The sequence below is a fragment of the Macaca thibetana genome, chromosome 7 (genome assembly GCF_024542745.1).
Source record: "Macaca thibetana thibetana isolate TM-01 chromosome 7, ASM2454274v1, whole genome shotgun sequence".
NCBI lineage: Eukaryota > Metazoa > Chordata > Mammalia > Primates > Cercopithecidae > Macaca > Macaca thibetana.
Window position 1 is genome coordinate 159,001,334 of NC_065584.1, and position 26,906 is coordinate 159,028,239.

The 26,906-nt window shown below is 47.4% G+C and overlaps 1 protein-coding gene and 1 long non-coding RNA gene across 2 annotated transcripts in view; one reads left to right on the plus strand and one right to left on the minus strand.

Moving 5' to 3' along the window:
- Positions 1-577: 577 nt before the first annotated feature.
- Positions 578-26,906, minus strand: part of LOC126959982 (cholesterol side-chain cleavage enzyme, mitochondrial) — a 30,938-nt gene continuing 4,609 nt past the window's right edge. Inside the window, exons 2-9 of the mRNA XM_050799820.1 lie at positions 10,635-10,790; positions 7,809-8,008; positions 6,571-6,774; positions 5,760-5,920; positions 2,390-2,556; positions 2,052-2,130; positions 1,386-1,583; positions 578-920 (exon numbers count right to left, since the gene is read on the minus strand). Of these exons, the coding sequence (XP_050655777.1) occupies positions 789-920; positions 1,386-1,583; positions 2,052-2,130; positions 2,390-2,556; positions 5,760-5,920; positions 6,571-6,774; positions 7,809-8,008; positions 10,635-10,790 (1,297 nt within the window). The 3' untranslated portion in view covers positions 578-788. The remainder of the gene's footprint in view (positions 921-1,385; positions 1,584-2,051; positions 2,131-2,389; positions 2,557-5,759; positions 5,921-6,570; positions 6,775-7,808; positions 8,009-10,634; positions 10,791-26,906) is intronic.
- LOC126959983 (uncharacterized) lies at positions 13,931-26,295 on the plus strand. Its single transcript, XR_007727687.1, has 3 exons — positions 13,931-14,009; positions 20,020-20,212; positions 25,605-26,295. It is a non-coding gene; the product is annotated as an uncharacterized LOC126959983 (long non-coding RNA).

Consider the following 26,906-nt stretch of genomic DNA (forward strand, 5'->3'; position numbering starts at 1 on the left):
GCCCAGAGGAGGCCCAGGAAGGGTAGAGGAAGCAGGCTGGCCTCTCGTCCCCTGTCAGCCACCTCACACCAGCCCTTCAGTAGCAGGGGTTCTCACCCACAGGTCTTGGCCTTAGCCATGCCCAGGACTCTGGCTGGGCCTTGGCAGGATGTCCTCATGCCCCACAGGGAACTCCCACCCAGGGTTCACCCAAGCAGAGCCCTGTGCAAGCCTTACCCCTGCGGGACAGGTCCACTCAGAAAGGCAGTACTGGTCCACAGTACTTGGGGCCACCCCATTCTCTCCACAGAACTCCCCAGTTCTCCTTTGTCCCTCTGCCTGACGCTTCTGTAGCTCCTGGCACAGTGACAGTTGCCTCCCCTCCTCTGCCCCACTCTGCCTCACCCCTTGCCCCAGGGAGCCTGGAGTTGATTCTGCTGGCTCCTGAGCTGCCATGGGTGAGGGGGTCCCAGCAGAGGTGGCTTCAAGTGTGGCTGCCTGGGGTCTCCCGAGCATGCCCCAGATCCTGCTTTAACCCAGGGAGCATCTCCACGGGAGTGATGAACACCTAATGAGTCTGGTGGAATGCAAGACACCACATGGTTCAGCTGTTTATTGTCTCCATGGAGTGGGTGAAGAGGAGTGGCCCAGCTGAGCTGAGGAAGGTGACCACTGAGAACCCATTCTACCTGCTCAGCAGGCTGGGCAGAAAGGGGCAGGGCTGGGGACAGAGGACTGAAGCTGTAGAGCCCCCATGGACCCCACCCCCTGGGCCTTCCTCCCATGTGGCTGCAGGCCATCGTCTCCGATCACTCCTGGGTTGCTTCCTGGTTAAAGGGCCAGAAGGTGAAGGAGATGGGCTTTTCAGGCATCAGGATGAGGTTGAATGTGGTGCCCACATCGCTGAGATGTTGGATTTCAACTCTGAAGTTCTCCAGCATCTGAGAAAGGCAGATGGTAGGTTTAGGGGAGGGCAGTGGAGGATCTGTCTCCCTAGCGAGGCCCATTCACCTATAGGCAGTGCCTGGGGAGTGTGATTTGAGGAGTTCCAAGGAGTTAACCACCAGCTCCTGGTGTAACCCTGGACAGTGCCTGATAATGCACCCTTAGTGCTGCATTTCCTTGATTAGGCCTAGACCTTAACTCGTCTACAAACCTCTGCCCTATCCCATCCCATCACCACCATGGAGAATGGATGGCCAGGGCATCAGTGGGTGATGAGTGACTGAACCTGAAAGCGGGGGCAGCAGGGAATTGTGGGAGACAGCGAAAGCAAGTAACTGGAGGTAGACGTTCCCCAGCCCTGACCTCCTTGAGCTCTGGACAGAGATGGGAGGAGGAAGGTTGGTGCCCTCATTAGGGCCAGGGCCAGCCCAGGATGCCTAGATGTCCCCAGCTTGACTCACATTGATGAGGAAGATGGTCATCTCTAGCTCGGCGATCCGCCGTCCCAGACACTGCCGCACACCCCAGCCAAAGCCCAAGTTCCGGAAGTAGGTAATGTTCTTGTCTTTGCTCAGCCATCGGGTTGGGTCAAAATTTTCCGGGTCGAAGAAGAAAGTGGGCTCTCGGCCCAGAGCATAGATGGCCACCTGCACCAGTGTCTGGGGCAAGGTGATCAGAGGCCTGAGTAAGCCCCACCTCCCCACAGCCCTGAGCAAAAAACCCCCTTCCCCAGTCCCCTGCCCTCTCACCACCACTCCTACTCCCCAGCATAGCTGCCTGGCTCTCCAGCGCAGTACATTCTGCCCACTGTGCAGCCTTGAACAAGGCCCCGGCCCTCCGTGATCCTTACCCACGAAACGGGGATGGCTGAAGACACAAGGCTAGGGTGATTGTCCCACCCTTTCCTCAGACCCAGGCAAACCATGAAGTCTCCCTCCTAACCATGGGTTCCAATAACATCCTAGAGGTCACCACCCACCATGCCCACCACCTCTGCCCTTCACTCAGACTTGGACTGCTGCCATCAAGGGCCCCACCAGGGCCCCAGCACCACCCTCTGTCTATAATTCCAGCCTGTCCCAGCCCTCTCTGACTGGCAGAGCCTGCAGCCTGCTGGCTGCACCTACCTTGGCAGGAATCATGTAACCTCGAAGAACCAAGTCATTTACGAGATATCTCTGCAGGGTCACGGAGATGGGGTGAAGTCTGCGGGAGGAGGGCACTCAGAAGCTAATGGACCCAAAGGCTAGACACAGCCCCCAGAGCCCCACACCCTGAGATGTGTGGCATCTCAGCCCCAGCTGCAGCAGCCTGGGAGGATCTGGGGGTGGGGCTCTGGCTCTATTTCTTTCTCCTCCAGACTTTTCACTCCTTGCTTCCAACCTCCTCCACCAGCCCATCCTCGTAACCCTTTCCCCCTAGCCAGGGATTGGAGTTGGGGCGGCATGGGTGGATGTGGGCTTGCCTCAGTGTCTCCTTGATGCTGGCTTTGAGGAGGGGGACCAGCTGCAGCATCGTGGCCATGTCTCCCTGGGCCTGGCGCCGCGCAGCCAAGACCTCTGCCCGCAGCATATCCTGCACCTTCAGGTTGCGTGCCATCTCATACAAGTGCCACTGCAGGGTCATGGACGTCTGGTGGGGAGTAGGGCATACAGAAGACCAGGAGGGCCTGTCACTCCAGGGCCCCTTGAGGTCCTTGACCCCATGCTAAATTTTCATTTCCAAGAACCTCTTTCTCCCCCAACCCCCATCCCTGTCTCCAAGAAAATCCTCTGCAAAAGCAAAACACATTCCATTGTCTAAAAGGCAAATGTCCAAGAAGCCTTTCTTGCTGGCCAGGCAGGAATGTTCAGGGCAGCACTTGTCCCGGCCCTCGTCCCTCATGTCACCATGAGCCCCAGCAAGTAGAGTGTCAACTACACAGCCAATGCCTTCTTCCAAAGAATTCCAGAGGCCCTTAGACGCCAAATCCTTCTGTAATGATTGCACTACAGACTGACTGCCATTCCTTTTGAAATGCCTTGTTAAACAACCACCCCTCTTTCCAATAGAACTTCCTAAAACCTTAGCATTCACCTATAGCAGCATGGCTTCAAGTAAGTCTCAAAGAGGCTGAAACCGGACCAGCCAGATGTTTCCTATCAGTGTTGCAATTAGTGTGTGCTGTGTGTTGAAATTAATTAGCTAATCTCAACATAAGCCACAGGCTGTGACCACTAGCCCTTCACCAGACATCTGGATGACCCTCGTCAAACCCCACAGTCCCAGATCCTCAGTGATGACAAACCAGGCCCATTTGGGACTCCAGCCTGGAGCAGCCCTCCCTGCTGGGGACTAGGACATGGGTTGCTGACACATTATCTTACCAAGGATCATATTTTTGTCTGACAGACTTAGACACCCTCCCCGCTTCTCCTGGCAGGGGCAACAAGGACAAGCTGTGAGGTAACATTTCTTAAGCACATATTATATGGCAGGCAGGGTCCTAAGCTGTTTACATATGTTACCCCATTTAATACTCACAAACAACACTCTAAGGTATGTTACCATCATCCCCTTTTTCAGATGAGGAAACTGAAACAATACACAGCTCCTTCTCAGCTTAAAATCCTTGACTGGTTCCCAGTTGAAACGCAGAGGCTCAGGTCTGAGCCACAGGGCCCCTCAACACCTGCCTGCTGCTCCCCCATCCCCTACTCCCCACCTCTCTCTCCAACATCCACCTAATGCTCCAGCTACATGGAGTGGCACACAGCCCCTGAAGCCCAGAAGTCTTCCCCATGCTAGATTCTCTTCCTGGAATTCCCTTCCCCACCTAAGAAGCACAGATGTGCTCCCTCTGCAAGACTCTAATCCAATGTGTGTATTCATCTCAGTACTGCCAAGGCCTGCCATAGGGAGGTACTTGGGATTTAATAAGTTAGTTAACTATGTTACTAGCTGTGTGACCTTGACCAAGTTATTTAACCTCTCTGTGCTCCAGTTTCCGCATCTGAAAAAGGGGGATGATGGTAACATACCTTAGAGTGTTGTCTGTGAGTATTAAACGAGGTAACATATGTAAACAGCTTAGGACCCTGCCTGCCATATAGTTTGTGCTTAATAAATGTTACCTCACAGTAATTGTTTCTTTGGTGCCGGTGAGTGATTTTTGAAGATCTCTTCTACATAATAGACAATGAACTATGTTTAAGGTATGCTCAAAGGCCCCGTCTGCAGCCTGTCTCAGGAACTGAAACTCCTTCATCAGAGTGTAACACAGATATAATACCTAGGAACAAAAGTGATTCACCCCAGGGGCTTGACACGTGCCTCTCCCTAGTCCTGAAATGCTATTCCTTCTCTCTCCTCCTGGCAACAGCCTGCAAGACACGCCCGTTGAATTTTAGCTCCTCTGTGGAGCCTTCTCCGTGTCCTTCACGGCCACGTTAGCCAATCCCTGCCTCTCAGCTTTGTCAGTGGCAGGTGCTTGCCTCCGTCACTGCAGTATGCTATTCTTCCATTCACATTGCTGCCTCCTTGTTATAGGCTGAGCTGTATACCCCATCCCAAAATTCATCTGCTGAAGACCTAACCCTCAGAACTTCAGAATGTGACTATATTTGGAGATAGAACCTTTAAAGATTTTAAAGTAAAATGAAGTCCTTGAGGAGGATCCTAATCCAGTTCTGATTAGTGTCCTCATGAGGAGAGACAATTCTGACACAGACACAGAGGGAAGCCCATGTGAGACAGAGGGAGAAGACGGCCATCTACAAGCCAAGGAGAGAGGCCTTAGAATGCACCAAGCCTGCCAACACCTTGGCCTTGAACTTCCAGCCTCCAGAACTGTGAGAAAATGAATGGCTGTTGTTTCAATCCCCCAGTCAATGGGATTTTGTTACGGCGACCCTAGCAAACCAGTACACCCCTCCCCTCTGAGCCACGCGAGGACATCTGAGGTCTACTGTATTCTTTTTGAGATGGAGTCTTGCACTATCGCCTGGGCTGGAGTGCAGTGACATGATCTCAGCTCACCACAATTTCTGCCTCCTGGGTTCAAGCGATTCTCCTGCCTCAGCCTTCCGAGTAGCTGGGATTACAGGTGCCCACCACCAGGCGCAGCTAATTTTTTGTATTTTTAGTAGAGATGGGGTTTCACTATGTTGGCCAGGCTGGTCTCGAACTTCTGACCTCATGATCCGCCCAACTCGGCCTCCCAAAGTGCTGGGATTACAGGCGTGAGCCACTGCACCTGGCCAGGACTGATCATTCTTAATATCCGGAAAAAGAAGTTTCTAGGGTGCCATGCTGCTATGGAAAGAGCACAGGGGATGCCTCTGGGTGTTGGGGGTACCGTAGGGTACTGAGGGCTGGGCCGGGAAGGAGGAAGGATGACAAAAAGACCCTGGACAGCAGAGCCCACAGCAAATGCCCCGGCCTCCCAATGTTTCCGGGCTCCTGCCTGCTTCCCCGGATTTGAGCAAGTGTGTTCTCCACCAGGAGCTGGGGACATTGTCCTCCATCAGCAGGGCTCTGACAGAGCTAGCCTCCAGAGGGGACCTCCTCCTATGGAGACTCCACGTGGAGCCTGGACCTCGCCACCATGCCCGGCCACTCCTCTCTCACAGGCAAAGAAAAATGGCTGATCAGTCTCAAATCATACCCAGGGTGACTTGACTGTGACCTCACCACCCTAGGAGATTAGCGCTTTGGAAATGGAGGCAAGGAGGAAGACATATCCTACATGAGTAGGAACACCTTGAACAACAGGGTTTCAGACAACGAGGAGCCTGGTGGGGAAGGGGCACGTGGGCACAGAGGGGAACAAGGTGCTGTCCCTACAGCCACCTTACCGTGTCCACCCCTCCTGCCAGCATCTCTGTGACGTTGGCCTTGATGTCCTCGAAGGACATCTTGCTGTCTCCCAGGAGTCTGTAGAGGATGCCACGGTAATCATGGTGAACATTTCCTTTCTGTCTCAATTCCCAGTGGAAGTTCTCGGTGTACATGTCAGCTGTGGGGCAGGAGGAAAGAAAAAAGAGTGAGGTTCCCTGCAGGCGGCCGAGAAGGCGGGCAGTCTGTGGTGAAAGGCGGCACCAAGGGCCTGGCAATTCCAGAGCCCTGTGCTTCTTAGGCTGCCATTTACTGAGCACTTACTCTGTGTACTAAGCCCTTCATATCTGTTTTTTCATCGAATTCTTGGGGTATGTGACATCATTCCCATTTTACAGATAACAGAGGTGCAGAGAGATAGTCACTTGCCCAAGGTCACGTGGGTGTAAGGGGCAGAGGTGGGATTTGACTCTGCCATACCCTGACCAGCCTTCTCCACCCAACCTTCCCCATCACTCCCACCCAAGTCCCTGTCATCTAGCACAGCAGTGGCTCAGACACTAGCCCTTCACCCAAAGGAGCATGAGCTCCTTTGAAGAAAATCACAGACATCTTTGCTCCTCTTTTTCCAGAAAAAATCTAATAATCCCCAACAGTCAGCCTTCCATCCGCCATTCCCGGGGTCCCAGGGTCTTCCTGACACCCGTGGCTGCCCACCACAGTGTGGGTTTCCTACAGGTCAAGTCAGCGCCCATTGAGATAGCTTGAGACCAAGGAGCCGGCTGAGGCCTGGGACTCCAAGGAGGAGAGCACAGCCAGAGGAGCCCTCACCTTTGCTGAAAATCACGTCCCATGCGGCCACATGGTCCTTCCAGGTCTTGGTCCTGAACAGACGGAATAGGTCTGGGGGAAGGTTGAGCATGGGGACGCTGGTGTGGAACATCTGGTAGATGGCATCAATGAACCGCTGGGCCTCGGGGTTCACTACTTCCTCCAGCATCCCCTGGCGCTCCCCAAAAATGACATTAGTGATGGCTGCAGGGAGAGGCAGAGGCTGAGGAGCCATTTCCAACGGGGCCATCTGAGAGCCACAACTCCCAGGGACTCCTCCACCCTCACCTCTCTCAGCACAAAGGATCTCTTGCCCCTACCCTCAGCCTCCTTCAGTAAATAAATTGAGGCCTGAGTCCTAATGGGCTAAGATGCAAGGCTGAGAAAGCTGACCTCTGGCAGCCACACAGGTCCTGCAGAGGGGCATGTGGAGGACCTGAAAGGTGGGAAGCAGGGTCTCCGGCAGAGCTGAGAGGGGGCCCAGCCCAGAGTGCAACTGCTCTGCCCACACTTCCACCAAGAGAGATTCCCCATCTGTAATTGGCTAAATTGGCTAAATACTTCCTGAAACTGAGGGTCATAAATCCCTGGATAATTAACCATCCAGGACCTAGTCTTGCTGGACCTAAGAAGTTACAACAGCCTCAAGTTTTCCCCACCTACCAGGTGAGGAATTTGAATACTGATTTCATACAAAGCTCTGGGTACCCCAAATCTTTTGCTACGACCACACGATCTTCATCAAGCCACAGGGTCTTTTTATGTGCGGTTCCCTCTGCCTATACTGCCTGACTTCCTTACCCCACGTAGGTAATTCCTACAGATTCTTCAATGCCTACCTCAGATTAACCACTGAACTCTCCTCTACCCTACCAGACTCCAAAGGTCTACAGCCCAGGAGGTGGAGACTTGCAGAATGAAGGTCCAAGCCAAGCTCTGGCTTTGGAGGATGGTGGCAATAGGGACCTGTATTTTGGGGACCCCTGCTCCTACAGCACAAATGCCAGATGAGAGAGAATGCCAGATGAGAGAACCCCAGAGCAAGGGGTCTCACTCTGTTGCCCAGGGTGGTCTTAAATTGCCTCTGAGTAGCAGGCAGTGGAGGATATGATCAGTGGCTCATCCCAGAAGCCTGTCTCGATGCCTCTGCAGGGTCTGTGCTGAACCTCAAGGTAAGAGAGTAAACACTGAGTTCTCCCACCCCCATGCCCAGTGCCAGCCAGGTGCAAGCCCCTTACACTCAAAGGCAAAGCGGAACAGGTCATCGCTGATGTCCCCTGAGAAATTTCCGGAGCCTGCTTTCTTGATTCGCCTGTGCAGGACACTGACGAAGTCCCGAGACACTGCATCCAACAGGGGCAAAAAGTTCTTGGTGGTCTCTGGAGCCATCACCTCCTGGTTCAGGGCCACCCGGTCTTTCTTCCAGGCTGCTGACTTCCTGAGAAAACATGGGCCCACATGCCCTCATGGTCACAGACCCCAGGCCAGGTGAACACAGAGGGGGCTGACTCAGTTTTCCCAGGAAGTTGAGTCACAGCTCACAGCATCCAGCACTCTCACCAGGGCCTCTACCCTCACCTCTCCCAGCACCCTCTGCCTCTCACCTCCTCCCTCCTCTGCCTGGCTGAGAGAAGAGAAAGGAAAAAAGAGAGTGAAGGGGAGCAAAACTCCAACTCCCCTGCACTCCCTCTGCTGAGAACCAGGAACTGTTATTCTTAGAACCCTTTGCATAACTTTCAGCCTCTCCAGTCTTTGCCTCAGCTGCAGGCATGCCTTCCATGCCACCCCCACTTCCTCCTGGCCAGTGCTCACCTATGACACTCCAGGGCCCCTCTATATAACATTTTCTGACTCTCGCACAAACAAAAGTGACCAGCCTCTCCTCCTCTGCACCCCCAACACATCCCATTACTCACTTCTGCCGGGGGACTTCAGGTGCCCAGAACTGGTTTGGTCATAATAAACCTTAATTCATGACACACTTTTGAAATTCATCAATCCATGCAAAGTCCTCTTCATGACTTAGGGGTGTTTTGTTGATAAGAATGTTATAATAAACTTACTACCCACCACAGAAGCTAGGAACTTGACAGTAACTTACACTTGCCCTCCTGGTTCTTCCACACCCTTCATTCCCTTCTAAGGAGACCACCCACCAGAATCCCTTGCTGTCGTTTGTGTCTAATTTTATCTGTTCTCCATTTATTCCCAAAAGGTACTATTACAAAATATATACTTGTGTTTAACTTCTTTTAAAACACTGTCGGTCTGGCGCGGTGGCTCACGCCTGTAATCCCAGCACTTTGGGAGGCTGAGGCAGGTGGATCACCTGAGGTCAGGAGTTCGAGACCAGCCTGGCAAACATGGTGAAACCCCGTCTCTACTGAAAATACAAAAATTAGCTGGGCATGGTGGTGGGTGTCTATGATTCCAGCTACTCAGGAGGCTGAGGCAAGAGAATCACTTGAACCCGGGAGACGGAGGTTGGAGTGAGCCAAGATCGCACCATTGCACTCCAGCCTGGGTGACAGAGCAAGACTCCACATCAAAAAGAAAAGAAAAGAAAAGAAAAGCTGTCATGCTTTGTCAGACTTGCTTTTTTCGCTTAGCTGTACTGTTCTAAATACCATCTGTATTGCTGTGGGAGACTGGGTCCCTTCATTTTGACTGGTGTGTACCACAATTCACTCACTTACAATCCTATTGGGCATTTCAGTAGCTTTCTGGTTTTTAATATCATGAACAGTACTACGGCAAACATTCTACTACACATTCCCCAAAGCAGGGATACTCTTTGGAGTATATCCCTGAAATCAAACTGCTATGTCACAGGTATGCAAATATTCCATTTCAGGAGAAAATGTCCAACTATTTTCCAAAGTAGTGGCTCCAGTCTACACTCCCACCAGCAATAGATGAGAGCCCAAGTTGCTCTGTAGCCTCACTCACACTTGATATGGTTACATTTTACCTTTTCTTTTTTTTTTTTTGAGACAGGATCCGGCTCTGTCACCCAGCCTGGAGTGCAGTGGTGCAATCTCTCCTCATAGCAACCTCTGCTTCCTGGGCTCAAGTAGTTCTCTGACCTCCGCCTCCCAAGTAGCTGGGAACACAGGCATGTGCCACCACATCGGCTAATTTTTTATTTTTTATTTTTTGTAGAGACAGGGTCTCACTGTGTTGCCTAGGGTGGTCTTGAACTCCTGAGCTCAAGAAATCTGTCCGCTTTGGCCTCCCAAAGTTCTGGGATTACAGGCATGAGCCACTGCGCCCTGCCCTGCATTTTCCATTTTTGATGGTGTGAGTGTGGTGGCTCATGCCTATAATCCTAGCACTTTGGGAGGCTGAAGCGGGAGGATTGCTTGAGCCCAGAAGTTCGAGACCAGCCCGGGCAACATGGCAAAATCCCATCTGTACTAAAAATGTAAAAATTGACTGGGTGTGGTCACGCACCTGTAATCCCAGCTACTCGGGAGGCTGAGGTGGGAGGATCACCTGTGCCAGGGAGGCAGAGGCTGCAGTGAGCCATGATCAAACCACTGCACTCCAGCCTGGGTGACACAATGAGACCCCATCTCAAAAAAAAAAAAATTATGAACAATTTGGTAGAAAACGGTATCCACTACACTTAAATACACCGATCTGTCCCTATGTAGGACAAATGTCTCACTGCCCCTTTAGCCTGTATGGGACTCACGGTGGCAGGTCCCTGCTTTATTTGTCACTGTATCTCCAGTTCCTGGCACAAGTCCTGACTCATCGAGGATGCTCAGTAAGGTGGGACTCAGTGAGCAAACCAATAGTGAGAACTTTGCCACATCTTTAATTATTCATTAGGATCTTCAGCATGACCATTTCCCTGAAGGCTGGCAGAGCAATTCATCATTATCATCATCATCACCATCATTTGTTTTAGGGAGGTAGGAAAATGACAGGAATTCACCTAGAGGCCCTGCTAGGAGGCACAGGGCAAGCCTGGCCTCAGCCTCTCACCCCCAGCCTCTGCTCTCTCCACAGCTTCCCACCACCTCCCTCCAGTCCCCGGGAGATGGCCCAGGACTCACTTCAACAGGACTCCTATGGGTCTCTGGTAATATTGGTGATAGGCGACCCAGGGCGGGATGAGGAATCGTTCTGGGTTGGGGCCCTCGGACTTAAAGAGAAGGGCCACATCTTCAGGGTCGATGACATAAACCGACTCCACGTTGCCGAGCTTCTCCCTGGAGGGGTGGAGGAGAGGTGCTGATGGAAGGATCCAAGGAGAGCTATGGATACAGGCTCAGCACAGCTGCCTCACAGTTCCACAACTTGCTGACTGTGGGACCTGAGCCAAGGCCCTTAACCCCTCTGAGTCTCAGTTTCCTCTTCTGTAAAATGGAGACAAATACAGTACCTGTCTCAGAGCGTTGCTGAAGGACAAGATGATAGAAAGTATATGGATGTGACCTTTGTTAAACATTCTACAAGTGACAGCTTTATGATCACTGTTTCTGCTGTCCCACAGCACATCCCCAGGGCCAGCCCAAAGCCCACCCCAGAGACTTCCGCGGACCAGCAAGTCCTCCGCTCCTCACACATTCTTCCTTTGTCCACACCCACAGCAGCCCCAGCTTCTCACCCATCCACAGAGCTCAGAACCATGGCACACTTTCATGTCACTGCTGGAGTGACTCACTATAGCTTGCAAGGTAGGCCATATTCCAGGCCAAATCCCTGTCAGACTCTACAACTGAAATTCAGGGAGTGGCCACCCTGCCCCTAAGAGTCAGCGGTCACCCAACAACATACTTTGTCTCTATTAAAATAAAACTTCAGTAAAACATCAGGCCCCAACATACAGGCAGGGGAGAAGGGCTTGCAAATCGCTTTGCAGACAGTCTCTATTAAATACAACTGGGTTTTTGTTGTTATTGTTGTTTTGAGACAGGGTCTCTGTTAACCAGGCTGGAGTGCAGTGGTGTGATCATGACTCACTGCAGCCCTGACCTCCCAGGCTCAAGCGATCCTCTCACCTCAGCCCAGCCAAGTAACTGGGACTACAGGCACCACCAGGCCTTGCTAATTTTTGTGTTTTCTGTAGAGATGAGGTTTTGTCATGTTGCCCAGGCTGGTCTCAAACTCCTGGGCTCAAGAGATCCTCCCACCTCAGCCTCCCAAAGTGCTGGGATGGCAGGTGTGAGCCACTGTGCCTAGCCAAATGCAACTGTGACATATGACTGGTGTTCTTACATGAAGAGATGAGGACACAGATACACACAGAGGAAAGACCATGTCAACACACGGGGAGAAGATGGCATCTAAGTCCAAGGAGAAAGGCCTCAGAAGAAAGCAAGCAATTCAGCCAAAACCTTGATCTCTGACTTCTAGTTTCCAGAACTGCCAGAAAATTCTGTTGTTTAAGCAAAAAATAAGAAATAAAAATACAACTACTAAAGAACAACAGAAAATTCCACTTCTTGCTTGCCTCTGCCTTTTGTCTAAGAAAATTTAAGATAGGCCGGGCGCGGTGGCTCAAGCCTGTAATCCCAGCACTTTGGGAGGCCGAGACGGGCGGATCACGAGGTCAGGAGATCGAGACCATCCTGGCTAACACGGTGAAACCCCGTCTCTACTAAAAAAATACAAAAAAACTAGCCGGGCGCGGTGGCGGGCGCCTGTAGTTCCAGCTACTCGGGAGGCTGAGGCAGGAGAATGGCGTGAACCCGGGAGGCGGAGCTTGCAGTGAGCTGAGATCCGGCCACTGCACTCCAGCCTGGGCGGCAGAGCGAGACTCCGTCTCAAAAAAAAAAAAAAAGAAAATTTAAGATATACTTTTAGGCAAAATATCATAAAAACATACAGATACAAGCCAAGTGTGCTCACATGTGTACGCATTCTCTCTGTCTCTCTCTCTCCCCCTCATAGTACTGCTTTAACCACTGAGCCAGAAAGCCTGGGCCTACCTTGATGAGTCTCAGGCCTTCACCTGTTCTGTGGCCTCCCAGAAAATCCCCTCAGTGTTTTTCCAGCTACCACATGTCTTTGCACTAACTAGCTCCATACCCCTAACCCAGTTCAGCCAAGCCTTTGAACTACTGTTATCATGATCAATTCCACTTCTGGGAATCTAGCCCAAGGCAATGATCTGATATCAGCAACGATGCTTGATGGATGAGGATGTCCATTGCAGCCTCATGTCTAACAGCAACAAAGTCAAGAGTAGGTTGTATGTTCACTTTAAGAACCAGCTGAAAAAAAAAAAGTCCATACTGTGGACTACTATGCTGCCTTTTAAAATTATATTAGAGGCCAGGCACAGTGGCTGTCATCCCAGGACTCTGGGAGGCCGAGGAGGGAGAGGGACGATCACTTGAGCCCAGGAATTCAAGACTACAGTGAGCTATGATGGCACCACCGTACTCCACCCTGTGAGACAGAGCAAGACCCTGTTTCAAAAAAAATAAATATTAATACGATAGATCAAGAAAAAGGAAGAAGATACAAATAAACGAAATGGGATCTTTCCCCAGAAAAGTCTGAGGACCACTGAACAGCACTTTCTCTTAAATTAAAAAATAAAATAATTCTATATTACAGAGAGAAAAAAGGAAAGAATTCCTTGATATATTGTTGTGAGACAACACAAGCAGCATATATAGTATATTCACATACTTAATGATACTTAAATGTTAAATCAATTGGAATTTATTGTATCTGTTGTTTCTCTGTATTTTCTAAATTGGTCTCTATAAAACAAGAACAGCCTTTGTGTTAGGAAAAAAACCCACAAACATTGTATTTTAAATTCCTCACATTTATTCAGAAGTTTATTGTTTATTAGCTATAAGTTCAAGTATAATGACACACAGAGCTGGAAGTCAGACAATTCCAGTTCCCGCCATGGCTTTGCTCTCATGAGTTGTGTGACATTGACAAGACCCTTCTTCTCACTGGGCCTCGGTTTCCCCATCTGTAAAATGGGGAAATAACATCAACTACAGACTACAGGGACATGTTGCAAGATTCAGATGGAAGTGACTCAGAAAACACAAAGTGATGCAGGAACATAGGGTCTGGGGGCAGGGACATAAGGCCAATTCATACCTGAGCTGTGACGGGAAATAATAGGGCTATGCAGTTAACCAGGCTGGAGTGCAGTGGTATGATCACAACTTTACTGTAACTTTACTTCATCCTCTCCATTTACATAAGGCATACCGAATTAATCAATGGAATGCTCTAAGTGGTATTTAAACTCCCAAAAATTCTGTAAAGGGGCACTTGAGCTCCTATGCTCAGGCCCCTCCCACACTGTGGAGTGCACTTTCATGTTCAATAAATCCCTTCATCCCTTCCTTGCTTTGTTTGTGCATTTTGTTGAATTCTTTGTTCAAGACACCAAGAACCTGGACACTCTCCACTGGTAACATATATTTTGGCCAGCCAGCCAGGAGGAAGAGGTAAAGTCTGGGATTCGTTTTTCTCCCTTTCCTTTCTGCTCCATACAGGACCTCTCTCCTCTCTTTCTCTTTTCCGTTCCAACTTGGGACTCTGGCTGGGCAGTGCCTAAACAGGGCAGATTTCTGGCCACGGCCGGTGAAACTAAGGGGTTTCCATGTGGAGAAGCAGCCTGACTGCCACTGCCCGGTTCGCTTAAGGGACCTGGGTCTTTTTTATTTTTATTTTTTCTTTTTTTTCCTCTCTTTCTTTTTCAGTCTTTCAGCGGCTGTTTCCTAGTAGCTCCTTGGAAATTGAGGCTGGGGTCACTCCCCAGTACTGCCTGAAGGCCTAGGAATGAAAGGGGATAATTGCCCTGTCCCAAAGCGGGAAGGACTTCTTTTTTTTTTAAATCTTTTTGCCTGTGGTTCCTGATCCCTACATGAGGTGCTGCTGGGAGCAAACTCGTACACGTTTCTGGAGGCTTAAACCTTCTTTTCTTATGCTAAATTCTTCCCTCATAGTACTCAGCTAGCTAAGGACAAAAAAAGCCCACGCGGCATCCAGTTCACATTACAGTTCATGGCTATTCTTATAAAGCTCATAGTACGCTCTGGAGGGGAAAACCTGCGTGTGATGCCCACCTAAAGCCAGAGATATCTGGGATTCTAAGATTGGACCCCAACCACTCCAAAGAGGATGCTGTTGGCAGAGGTTCTGAGGTCTAGCCCTCCTTAGAATTTTCTCTCACAGTTGCAATGCTTTTTGGAATCTGAAGTATACTGCTGAATTGGAAAGTGGAATAGCATTGCATGTATCCAGGCTTTTGTGCTGCAGCTCTAAGCAGGGAGCCTGGTTAACACGTGACACCCTCCTTTGAAGTCTTGGGAGGTTTGGCCTTTAAAAATCAAACTGCCATGCAGACTGCTTTACCCACAATTTCGGTTCACAGCCTTCATTGGATTATCTATTGGGGCAAAACCCGGCAAGCTTGTATTGCTATCTCATGGCTAAGGTTCCAAGCTATTGAATCTTTGTTTATGTGTGTGTATACATGTCTAGATGTGTTTATTTGTATGTACACTTATTGTTATATGTTGTGTCTACCAAATTGCCTTATACGTAAAAGAGCACTCATAAATTAAGTAAATAAGTCTAACCAATTTTCAAGATCATGTGACTTAAAGTATAACTTTACTAAACAAGCTAGCTTTAAAAATATTGGTAGAATAAAAATAGAAATGCCTTCAGTATTATCAGTATACATTTTGTCCGAATTTTATGTTTGTCTTTGCTAGTTTTTTTGTTTTGTTTTGTTTTGTTTTTTGAGACAGTCTCATTCTGTCACCCAGGCTGGAGTGCAGTGATGCAGTCTCGGCTCACTGCAACCTCCACCTCCCAGATTCAAGCAATTCTCCTGCCTCAGCCTCCTGAGTAGCTGGGACTACAGGCACGTGTTACCACGCCCAGCTAATTTTTAAATTTTTTAATAGAGATGAGGTTTCACAATGTTGGCCAGGCTGGTCTCGAACTCCTGACCTTGTGATCTGCCTGCCTCAGCCTTCCAAAGCACTGGGATTACAGGCGTGAGCCACCACTAGTTTTTTTTTGTTTTTTGGTTTTTTTTTTTTTTGAGACAGAATCTCACTTCGTCACCCAGGCTGGAGTGCAGTGGCACGATCTTGGCTCACTGCAAGCTCTGCCTCCTGGGTTCTCGCCGTTCTCCTGCCTCAGTCTCCCCAGTAGCTGGGACCACAGGCACCCACCACCACACCCAGCTAATTTTTTCTGTTTTAGTAGAGATGGGGTTTCACCATGTTAACCAGGATGGTCTCGATCTCCTGACCTCGTGATCCGCCCATCTCGGCCTCCCAAAGTGCTGGGATTACAGGCATGAGCCACCACTAGATATTTTTAAATGTCAGTGCTAATTCGACCTGGGAGCTGCTTGGGGCGAGCCTGTCTCCCATTCCATTCAAAGTCTCATTGAGATAAACGCATATCTGATTGGTTCCTTTGGAAAGGCTAATCAGAAACTCAAAAGAACACAAACGTTTGTCTCCCACCTGTGATCTGAAAGCCCCCAAGCCCACTCCTTGCCTTGAGTTGTCCCACCTTTCAGGACCAAACCGATGTTCCTTTTACATATGTTAATTAGTGTTTCATGTCTCCCTTGTTAAAAGTAAAAATTGAGTACACTGAATGGGATAAATGCTGTAGGTAAACTTTTTGTGTAAATTAAAATCTTAAAGTTATTTTTGGTGCTCATTTAATATCTGGGTCATTTCCAAGTAAGAAAGGGTTGTGATATGGGGAAATATGTTTCTAAAATTGTGGAATCATTCTTATCTATAAATGCCCATATCTGAGAGTTCAGGATTTCTTGTTTTTTAGGGTTTCACTGAAGTTTTACATTACTAAGGATAAGGTTTCCAGTTAATACGTAATTCTGTATACAAAATGTGTCCAAAAGGGTTATTAGTAAAAAAAGAAAAGAATAATTTTGTCTAATTCAGAAGTTATCTAAAAGTTAGTTCAAGTTACAGTTTTGAAAAGGTTATTTATGAAACAATGTAGTAAGGTACCATTAAAAAGGGGAGAAAGATGTGGAAAAGTTTAAATAATAAAATATCCTTTAAAACATGATAAAGAATTGGAAACATTTGGCTAACTAACATTTTTATAGTTAAAGCTCTTAGTCTTGATTAAAGCAAGAAGTATTGTAAAAATGCATCAGCAGTTTGGCAACTCTTTTTTTAATATAGTTAAGCATGAAGCTGGATTTAGTGTGGAGCCAAATTCCACATACATGCTTGCATTGCTTCATACTGTGTTTACTGTTTTGCGTGGATAGTGCTGTAGTACTTATTGGTCATATGCCTAAAGCGAATTTGGTTTTTTTGGGTTTTTTTGGTTTTTTTTTGAGACGGAGTCTCGCTCTGTCACCCAGGCTGGAGTGCAGTGGCCGGATCTCAGCTCACTGCAAGCTCCGCCTCCCAGGTTCACGCCATTCTTCTGCCTCGGCCTCCCGAGTAGCTGGGACTACAGGCGGCCGCTACCTCGCCTGGCTAGTTTTCTGTATTTTTTAGTGGAGACGGGGTTTCACCATGTTAGCCAGGATGGTCTCGATCTCCTGACCTCGTGATCCACCCGTCTCGGCCTCCCAAAGTGCTGGGATTACAGGCTTGAGCCACCGCGCCCAGCCAAGTGAATTTGTTAATTGCATATGATGTATGAAAATATTAGTGAACTTAAGGATACTGAATTGTGTATCAGGAATAAAATATTCATTATGTTGGTTTTTGAGGGCCCTAGGTAACACTGCAGCCTCCAGGGTAAATTGAATAGGAAAAGTTAGGGTTGGTTTCCTGCTTATTTGTTTTTGCTTCTAGTTTTCATTTGTTTGCTGTTTATTCTCCTCTGACTTTGCTTGTGTATGCATGTACATAAAACCATGATTTTTCTTAGTTCCTAGTGGAAGGTTTTCATTTAGTTCTGTGGTCCTATGCATTTCTAGCAAGTAATCATTCATTCATTTATCTGGAATTCCTAAGCTACCTTTGTTGGGCCTGCAGGAATTAATGGGGCATACTAGCTTTTTTATCCTTAAACTAACCTTTTGGATTTTAGGCTCCCTGATACTTTAAGTGTGTTGAGTTTACCGTCACAAATAGAATTTTAGTCGTATTTCTCTCTCTCTGCCTAGTTTCTCCAAAATTTGTAAACTATTTATGAATATTCTTAATTCATTGCAATGTGTTTGTTTGCATACTGTCAAGCAGGGTCCCTAGGGCCACTCAGGGAGAGTGTCAGGCCTCTGAGCCTAAGCTAAGCCATCATATCCCCTGTGACCTGCACGTATACATCCAGATGGCCTGAAGTAACTGAAGAATCACAAAATAAGTGAAAATGGCCTATTCCTGCCTTAACTGATGACTTTACCTTGTGAAATTCCTTCTCCTGGCTCATCCTGGCTCAAAAGTTCCCCCACTGAGCACCTTGTGACCCCCCACCCCTGCCAGCCAAAGAGCAACCCCCTTTGACAGTAATTTTCCATTACATACCCAAATCCTATAAAACAGCCCCACCCTTATCTCCCTTTGCTGACTCTCTTTTCAGACTCAGCTCACCTGCACCCAGGTGATTAAAAAACTTTATTGCTCACACAAAGCCTGTCTGGTGGTCTCTTCACATGGATGCACGTGAAATTTGGTGCTGTGACTCGGATGGGGGGACCTCCCTTGGGAGATCAATCCCCTGTCCTCCTGTTCTTTGCTCCATGAGAAAGATCCACCTAAGACCTCAGGTCCTCAGACCAACCAGCCCAGGGAACATCTCACCAATTTTAAATCCAGTAAGTGGCCTCTTTTTACTCTCTTCTCTAGCCTCTCTCACTATCCCTCAACCTCTTTCTCCTTTCAATCTTGGTGCCATCTTTCAATCTCTCCCTTCTCTTAATTTCAGTTCCTTTCCTTTTCTGGTAGAGACAGAGGAGACACATTTTATCCGTGAAACCAAAACTCTGGCGCCAGTCACAGACTCGTGAAGACAGTCTTCCCTTAGTGTTTAATCACTGTGGGGACAAATGCTTGATTATACCCCCATGTTTCAGAGGTGTCTGATCACCGTGGGGACACCTGCCTTGATCCTTCACCCTTAGTGGCAAGCACTACTATTTTGGGGGCAAGCAACCCCCACCCCTTCTCTCCATGTCTCTACCCTCTCTTTTCTCTCCACTTTCCTGGGGGGGGCAAGCACCCCTCATCCCTTCTCTCCATGTCTCTACCCTCTCTTTTCTCTCCACTTTCCTGGGGGGCAAGCACCCCCCATCCCTTCTCTCCCTGTCTCTACCCTCTCTTTTCTCTGGGCTTGCCTCCTTCACTATGGGCAACCTTCCACCTTTCATTCCTCCCTCTTCTTGCTTAGCCTGTGTTCTCAAGAACTTAAAACCTCTTCAATTCACACATGACCTAAAACCTAAACACCTTATTTTCTTCTGTAATGCCACTTAATCCCAATACAAACTAGACAATGGTTCCAAATAGCCAGAAAATGGCACTTTCCATTTCTCCATCCTACAAGATCTAGATAATTCTTGTTGTAAAATGGGCAAATGGTCTGAGGTGCCTGACGTCCAGCCATTCTTTTACACATTGGTCCCTCCCTAGTCTCTGTTTCCAATGCATCTCATCCCAAATTTTCCTTCTTTCCCTCCTGCCTGTCCCCTCAGTCCCAACCCCAAGTGTTGCTGAGTCTTTCCGATCTTCCTTTTCTACCAACCCATCTGACCTCTCCCCTTATCCCCAGACTGCTCCTCAGGTCGCTCCCCAGCCAGGCTGAATCAGGCTCCAATTCGTCCTCAGCTTCTGCTCCTCCACCCTGTAATCCTTCTATCACCTCCTCTCCCCACACCCAGTCCAGCTTACAGTTTCATTCCATGACTGGCCCTCCCCAACCTGCCCAACAATTTCCTCTTAAAAAGGTGGCTGGAGCTAAAGGCATAGTCAAGGTTAATGCCCTTTTTCTTTATCCGACCTCTCCAAAATCAGTTGGCATTTAGGCTCTTTTTCATCAAATATAAAAACCCACCCCAGTTTATGGCTCATTTGGCAGCAACCCTGAGACGCTTTACAACCCTAGACCCTAAATGATCAGAAGGCCATCTTATTCTCAATATGCATTTTATCACCCAGTCAGCCCCTGACATTAGAAAAAAGCTTCAAAAATTAGAATCCGGCCCTCAAACCTCACAACAGGAATTAATCAACCTTGCCTTCAAAGTGTACAATAATAGAGAGGAGGCAGCCAGAAGGCAGTGCATTTCTGAGTTAAAATTACTTGCCTCTGCTGTGAGATAAAACCCAGCTGCATCTCCAGCACACAAGAACTTCAAAACGCCTGAACCACAGTGGCCAGGCGTTCTTCCAGGACCGCCCACCCCAGGATCTTGCTTCAAGTGCCAGAAATCTGGCCACTGGGCCAAGTATTGCCCACAGCCTGGGAATCCTCCTAAGCCATGTCCCATCTGTGCAGGACCCCACTGGAAATCAGACTGTCCAACTTGCCCAGCAGCCACTCCCAGAGCCCCTGGAACTCTGGCCCAAGGCTCTCTGACTGACTTCTTCCCAGATCTTCTCGGCTTAGCGGCTGAAGACTGATGCTGCCCCATCACCTCGGAAGCCTCCTGGACAATCACAGATGCTTTAGGTAACTCTTACAGTGGAGGGTAAGTCCATCCCCTTCTTAATCAATACGGAGGCCACCAACTCCACATTACCTTCTTTTCAAGGGCCTGTTTCCTTTGCCTCCATAACTATTGTGGGTATTGATGGCCAGGCTTCCAACTCTGGTGCCAACTTGGACAATATTCTTTTATGCACTCCTTTTTAGTCCTTTTGGGACTCCCCACCTGCCCAGTTGCCTTATTAGGTCTAGGCATTTTAACTAAATTATCTGCATCCCTGACTATTCTTAGGCTACAGCCACACCTTGTTGCCGCCCTTTTCCCCAGTTCAAAGCCTCCTTCACATCCTCCCCTTGTATCTCCCCACCTTAATCCACAGGTATGGGACACCTCTACTCCCTCCTTGGTGACTGATCATGCACCCCTTACCATCCCATTAAAACCTAATCACCCCTACCCGGCTCAACACCAATATCCCATCCCACAGCATGTTTTAAAAGGATTAAAGCCTGTTATCACTTGCCTGTTACAGCATGGCCTTTTAAAGTCTATAAACTCTCCTTACAATTCCCCCCTTTTACCTGTCCAAAAACCAGACAAGCCTTATAGGTTAGTTCAGGATCTGCACCTTATCAACCAAATTGTTTTGCCTATTCACCCCGTGGTGCCAAACCCATATACTTTCCTGTCCTCAATACCTCCCTCCACAACCCATTATTCTGCTCTGGATCTCAAACATGCTTTCTTTGCTATTCCTTTGCACCCTTCATCCCAGCCTCTCTTTGCTTTCACTTGGACTGACCCTGACACCCATCAGGCTCAGCAAATTACCTGGGCTGTACTGCCACAAGGCTTCACAGACAGCCCCCATTACTTCAGTCAAGCCCAAATTTCTTCCTCATCTGTTACCTATCTTGACATAATTCTTCATAAAAACACACGTGCTCTCCCTGCTGATCGTGTCCAGCTAATCTCCCAAACCCCAACCCCTTCTACAAAACAACTCCTTTCCTTCCTAGGCATGGTTAGATACTCTAACTTTGGATACCTAGTTTTACCATCCTCACTAAACCATTATATAAACTCACAAAAGCAACCCTAGCTGACCCCATAGATCCTAAAACTTTTGCTGCTCCTCTTTCTGTTCCTTAAAAACAGCCCTAGAAGCTGCTCCCACACTAGCTCTCCCTAACTCATCCCAACCTTTTTTCATTACACACGGCTGAAGTGCAGGGCTGTGTGGGTGGAATTCTTACACAAGAGCGGGACCACACCCTGTAGCCTTTCTGTCCAAACAACTTGACCTTACTGTTTTAGCCTAGCCCTCATGTCTGCGTGTGGTGGCTACCGCTGCTTTAATACTTTTAGAGGCCCTCAAAATCACAAACTGTGCTCAACTCACTCTCTACAGTTCTCGTAACTTCCAAAATCTATTTTCTTCCCCACACTTGATGCATATACTTTCTGCCCCCCTGCACTACCTCTCAGCAAGCCGAACTCATTGTCTTAACTCCAGCCCTCACTCTTGCAAAGGAATTACATGTCAATATTTATACTGACTCTAAATATGCTTTCCATATCCTGCACCACCATACTTATATGTGCTGAAAGAGGTATCCTCACTACACAAGGGTCCTCCATCATTAATGCCTCTTTAATAAAAATTCTTCTCAAGGTCGCTTTACTTCTGAAGGAAGATGAAGTCATTCGCTGCAAGTGCCATCAAAAGGCATCAGATCGCATTGCTCAAGGCAATGCTTATGCTGATAAGGTAGCTAAAGAAGCAGCTAGCTTCCAACTTCTGTCCCTCATGGCCAGTTTTTCTCCTTCTCATCAGTCCCTCCCACCTACTGCCCCACTGAAACTTCCACCTATCAATCTATTCCCACACAAGGCAAATGGTTCTTACACCAAGGAAAATATCTCCTTCCAACCTCACAGGCCCATCCTATTCTGTCGTCATTTCATAACCTCTTCCGTGTAGGTTACAAACCACTAGCTTGCCTCTTAGAATCTCTCATTTTCTTTCCATCATGGAAATCTATCCTCAAGGAAATCACTTCTCAGTGTTCCATCTGCTATTCTACTACTCCTCAGGGATTGTTCAGGCCCCCTCCCTTACCTACACATCAAGCTTGGGGATTTGCCCCTGCCCAGGACTGGCAAATTGACTTTACTCACGTGCCCTGAGTCAGGAAACTAAAATACCTCTTGGTCTGCGTAGACACTTTCACTGGATGGGTAGAGGCCTTTCCCACAGGATCTGAAAAGGCCACCATGGTCATTTCTTCCCTTCTGTCAGACATAATTCCTTGGTTTGGCCTTCCTACCTCTATAGAGTCTGATAACAGGCCGGCCTTTATTAGTCAAATCACCCAAGCAGTTTCTCAGGCTCTTGGTATTCAGTGAAACCTTCATATCCCTTACCATCCTCAATCTTCAGGAAAGGTAAAACGGACTAATGGTCTTTTAAAAACACAGCTCACCAAGCTCAGGCTCCAACTTTAAAAAAAAAAAAAAAAAAAAAAAAAAAAAAAAAAAGACTTTTGTCAAAAATAGAGCCCAAAAACTCACCAACCAAACAAGTAATTACACTGAACCCCCTTGGGCACTCTCTGATTGGATGTCATGGGTCCTCCCAGTTCTTAGTTCTTTAATACCTGTTTTTCTCCTTTTCTTATTCGGACCTTGTGTCTTCTGTGTAGGTTTTCAATTTATACAAAACTGCATCCAGACCATCACCAATCATTCTATATGACAAATGCTCCTTTTAACAACTCCGCAATATCACCCCTTATCACAAAATCTTCCTTCAGATTAATCTCTCCCACTCTAGGTTCCCACGCTGCCCCTAATCCTGCTCAAAGCAGTCATGAGAAACATCGCCCATTATCTCTCCATACCACCCCCAAAATTTTTGCTGCCTCAACACTTCAACACTATTTTATGTTATTTTTCTTATTAATATAAGAAGACAGGAATGTCAGGCCTCTGAGTCCAAGCTAAGCCATCATATTCCCTGTGACCTACATCCAGATGGCCTGAAGTAATTGAATAATCACAAAAGAAGTGAAAATGGCCTATTCCTGCCTTTACTGATGACATTACCTTGTGAAATTCCTTCTCCTGCTCATCCTGGCTCAAAAGCTCCCCCACTGAGCACCTTGTGTCCCCTGCCCCTGCCAGCCAGATAACAACTCCTTTGACTGTAATTTTCCATTACCTACCCAAATCCTATAAAACAGCCCCATCCCCATCTCCCTTCACTGACTCTTTTCGGACTCAGCCCGCCTGCACCCAGGTGATTAAAAAGCTTTGTTGCTCACACAAAGCCTGTTTGGTGGTCTCTTCACACGGATGTGTGTGAAAGAGAAAACCCAGAAATCTGGCATGCCGGCAAAAGGATAAGAATTTCTTATGAGTCAGTCTCTGGGCTCTTTCTCTCTCTCTGCAAACTGGTTAAATATAAAGTAAAAGTCACTGTATATTTCCTCTGTAAAATTTTAAATTAATTGGTTTAATAAGAGCTTAGGTCAAATATTTTGTCAGAAAAATAGAAAGTGTAATGCCTTTTAGTTCCCGTGACTTTAGCAATATTTGTGAAATAAAGACAGTTTTCAAGATTATTGGAAAAATACAATTGTCTTCAAAATGTAAACATGTGGTGTACATTATGTTCAAATACTAGGTTTGCTAAATCCTCTAACGTGATAAACTGCTTCTTTGGCTTTTGAAAATTGTTGAACTTGACTGCTTTCCAGCTAGGTAAGGCCTGGGGACATGTGGAGTTGGCCATGCCCCTAGCTGTGCTGGAAGTGGTCAAACCTTATCAGAACTTAACTTACCAGTTTTTTGTTTTTTTGTTTTTTTGTTTTTTTTTTTTTAGGCGGAGTCTCCCTCTGTCGCCCAGGCTGGAGTGCAGTGGCCGGATCTCAGCTCACTGCAAGCTCCGCCTCCCAGGTTTACGACATTCTCCTGCCTCAGCCTCCCGAGTAGCTGGGACTACAGGCGCCCGCCACCTCGCCCGGCTAGATTTTTGTATTTTTTAGTAGAGACGGGGTTTCACCGTGTTAGCCAGGATGGTCTTGATCTCCTGACCTTGTGATCCGCCCATCTCGGCCTCCCAAAGTGCTGGGATTACAGGCTTGAGCCACCGCGCCCGGCCTTTTTTTTTTTTTTAGACAGAGTCTCGCTCTGTCCCCCAGGCTGGAGTGCAGTGGTGCAATCTCAGCTCACCCACAGTCTCCATCTCCCAGTTTCAAGCAATTCTCTGCCCCAGCCTCCCGAGTAGCTGGAATTACAGACACCTGCCACCACAACTGGCTAACTTTTTTTTTTTTTTTTTTGTATTTTTAGTAGAGACAGGGTTTCACCATCTTGCCTAGGCTGGTCTTGAACTCCTGACCTCATGATCCACCTGCCTTGGCCTCCCAAAGTGCTGGGATTACAGGCGTGAGCCACCTTACCTGGCCTAACTTACCAGGTTTTACGTTAAAATTCGCCATTTTAGGCCAGTCGTGGTGGCTCACACCTGTAATCCCAGCATTTGGGGAGGCTGAGGTGGGTGGATCACCTAAGGTCAGGAGTTCAAGACTAGCCTGACCAACATGGTGAAACCCTATCTCTAGTAAAAATACAAAATTAGTTGGGCATGGTGGCGCATGCCTGTAATCCCAGCTACTGGGGAGGCTGAGGCAGAAGAATCATTTGAACTCAGGAGGCAGAGGTTGCAGTGAGCTGAGATCATGCCATTGCACTCAAACCTGGGCAATCAGAGTGAAACTTTGCCTCAAAAAAAACAAATTCGCCATTATAACATGGAATTAAGACTACTGGAAACAGTTTTACATGCAAGATGTATAAGAACAGTAGAACGTGTTGGGTTGGGTTTTTGTTTTGTTTTGCTTTTTTTGTTTGTCTTGTAGAAGGTTATAAGAAGTTTTTGCTTCTTTAAAATTTCCAAGTCATCATTTTGGCAAAATAAATAATTTATGGTAATCTGGAATTCCAAAATCAAACTTCAGTTTCAAGATTGTCTTTCCTAATGCCTGGCTTTCTGGATGAATCAGAGGGCCCCTGAAAACACCCAGAAAAGAGGTAAACAGGATTATTTGCCATGTTTAGTCACAGGGAATTGCCAAAATGATGTTTAATCTTCTTTAGATTTTTGTGAATAATACTAATATATATTCCAAAATTGTATGGGATTTCTAAAATTCTAATATCTAAGTATATGTTACCAATCACAATTATAGCTATTATGTTAAGTTATTGTAAACACAGAAATGACCAAATTTCCTTGTATAAAGCTACTAACCCACGTAAAACAAACAAACAAAAAAATTAACTACTTATCAAGAACAGACTTTCGTGTTAAACCAGCTAATACTGAAACTGTTTAAAGTAGTTTAGTTTATAACCTGTGGCTTTGCAGACGCCATCACTGCCACCAGGAACCCTGTACTATCAGCCACGGTCAACCCCACCGTGTTCTTCAATATCGCTGTCATGGCAAGCCCTTGGGCCGTGTCTTCTTCGAGCTGTTTGCAGACAATGTTCCAACAACAGCAGAAAACTTTTGCGCTCTGAGCACTGGAGAGAAAGGATCTGGTTATAATGATTCCTACTTTCACAGAATTATTCCAGGGTTTATGTGTCAGGGTGGTGACTTCACATGCCATAATGGCACTGGTGGCAATGAGGAAAGAGAGAGGCCCTCTCATATTGTTTTATATTGTTTTATACTTAGTACCTGTTTTAAGAAAAAACAACGAAGTGAAACCAAAGACAGGCAGCCCAGCATCAGGCCCAAAACCAGGCCTGAGCCTGCCTGGCCTAAACCTAGTAGTTAAAAATCAACTCATAACTTAGAAACCGATGTTATTCATAGATTCCAGGCATTGTATAGAAGAACATTGTGAAACTCCCTGCCCTGTTCTGTTTCTCTCTGACTATCAGTGCATGAAACCCCTGTCACATATCCCCTAGATTGCTCAATCACGACCCTTTCATATGAAATCTTTAGTGTTGTGAGCCCTTAAAAGGGACAGAAATTGTGCATTCGGGGAGCTCAGATTTTAGGGCAGTAGCCTGCCGATGCTCTCAGCTGAATAAAGCCCTTCCTTTACAACTCAGTGTCTGAGAGGTGTTGTCTGCGGCTTGTCCTGCTACAGCAAGTCCCTCTGCAGGGAGAAATTTGATGATGAGAACTTTATCCTAAAGCTTACAGGTCCTGGCATCTTGTCCATGGCAAGTGCTGGATCCAACACAAATGGTTCCCAGTTTTTCATCTGCACTGCCAAGACTGAGTGGTTGGATGGCAAGCATGTGGTCTTTGGCAAGGTGAAAGAAGTATGAATATTGTGGAGGCCATGGAGCACTTTGGATCCAGGAATGGCAAGACCAGGAAGAAGATCAGCATTGTTGACTGTAGACAACTCTAATAAGTTTGACTCACATTTTGTCTTAACCACCAGACCATTCCTTCTGTAGCTCAGGACAGCATCCTCCACCCCATTTGCTCGCAGTATCCTGTATCTTTGTGCTCTACTGCAGTTCCCTTCCATGCCTAGCTGGACTGCAGAGTGGAGTTAAAGTTTATGACTATGAAATAAAAACTAAATAACAACAACAGAAAATTTTTTATAACCAATGCTTGATCCCATATTCCTGGGAAAACAAAGCTTCAGGTACATTTGGTCATCTGGTCAGCCATTTAAACGTTTTATAAAGGGAT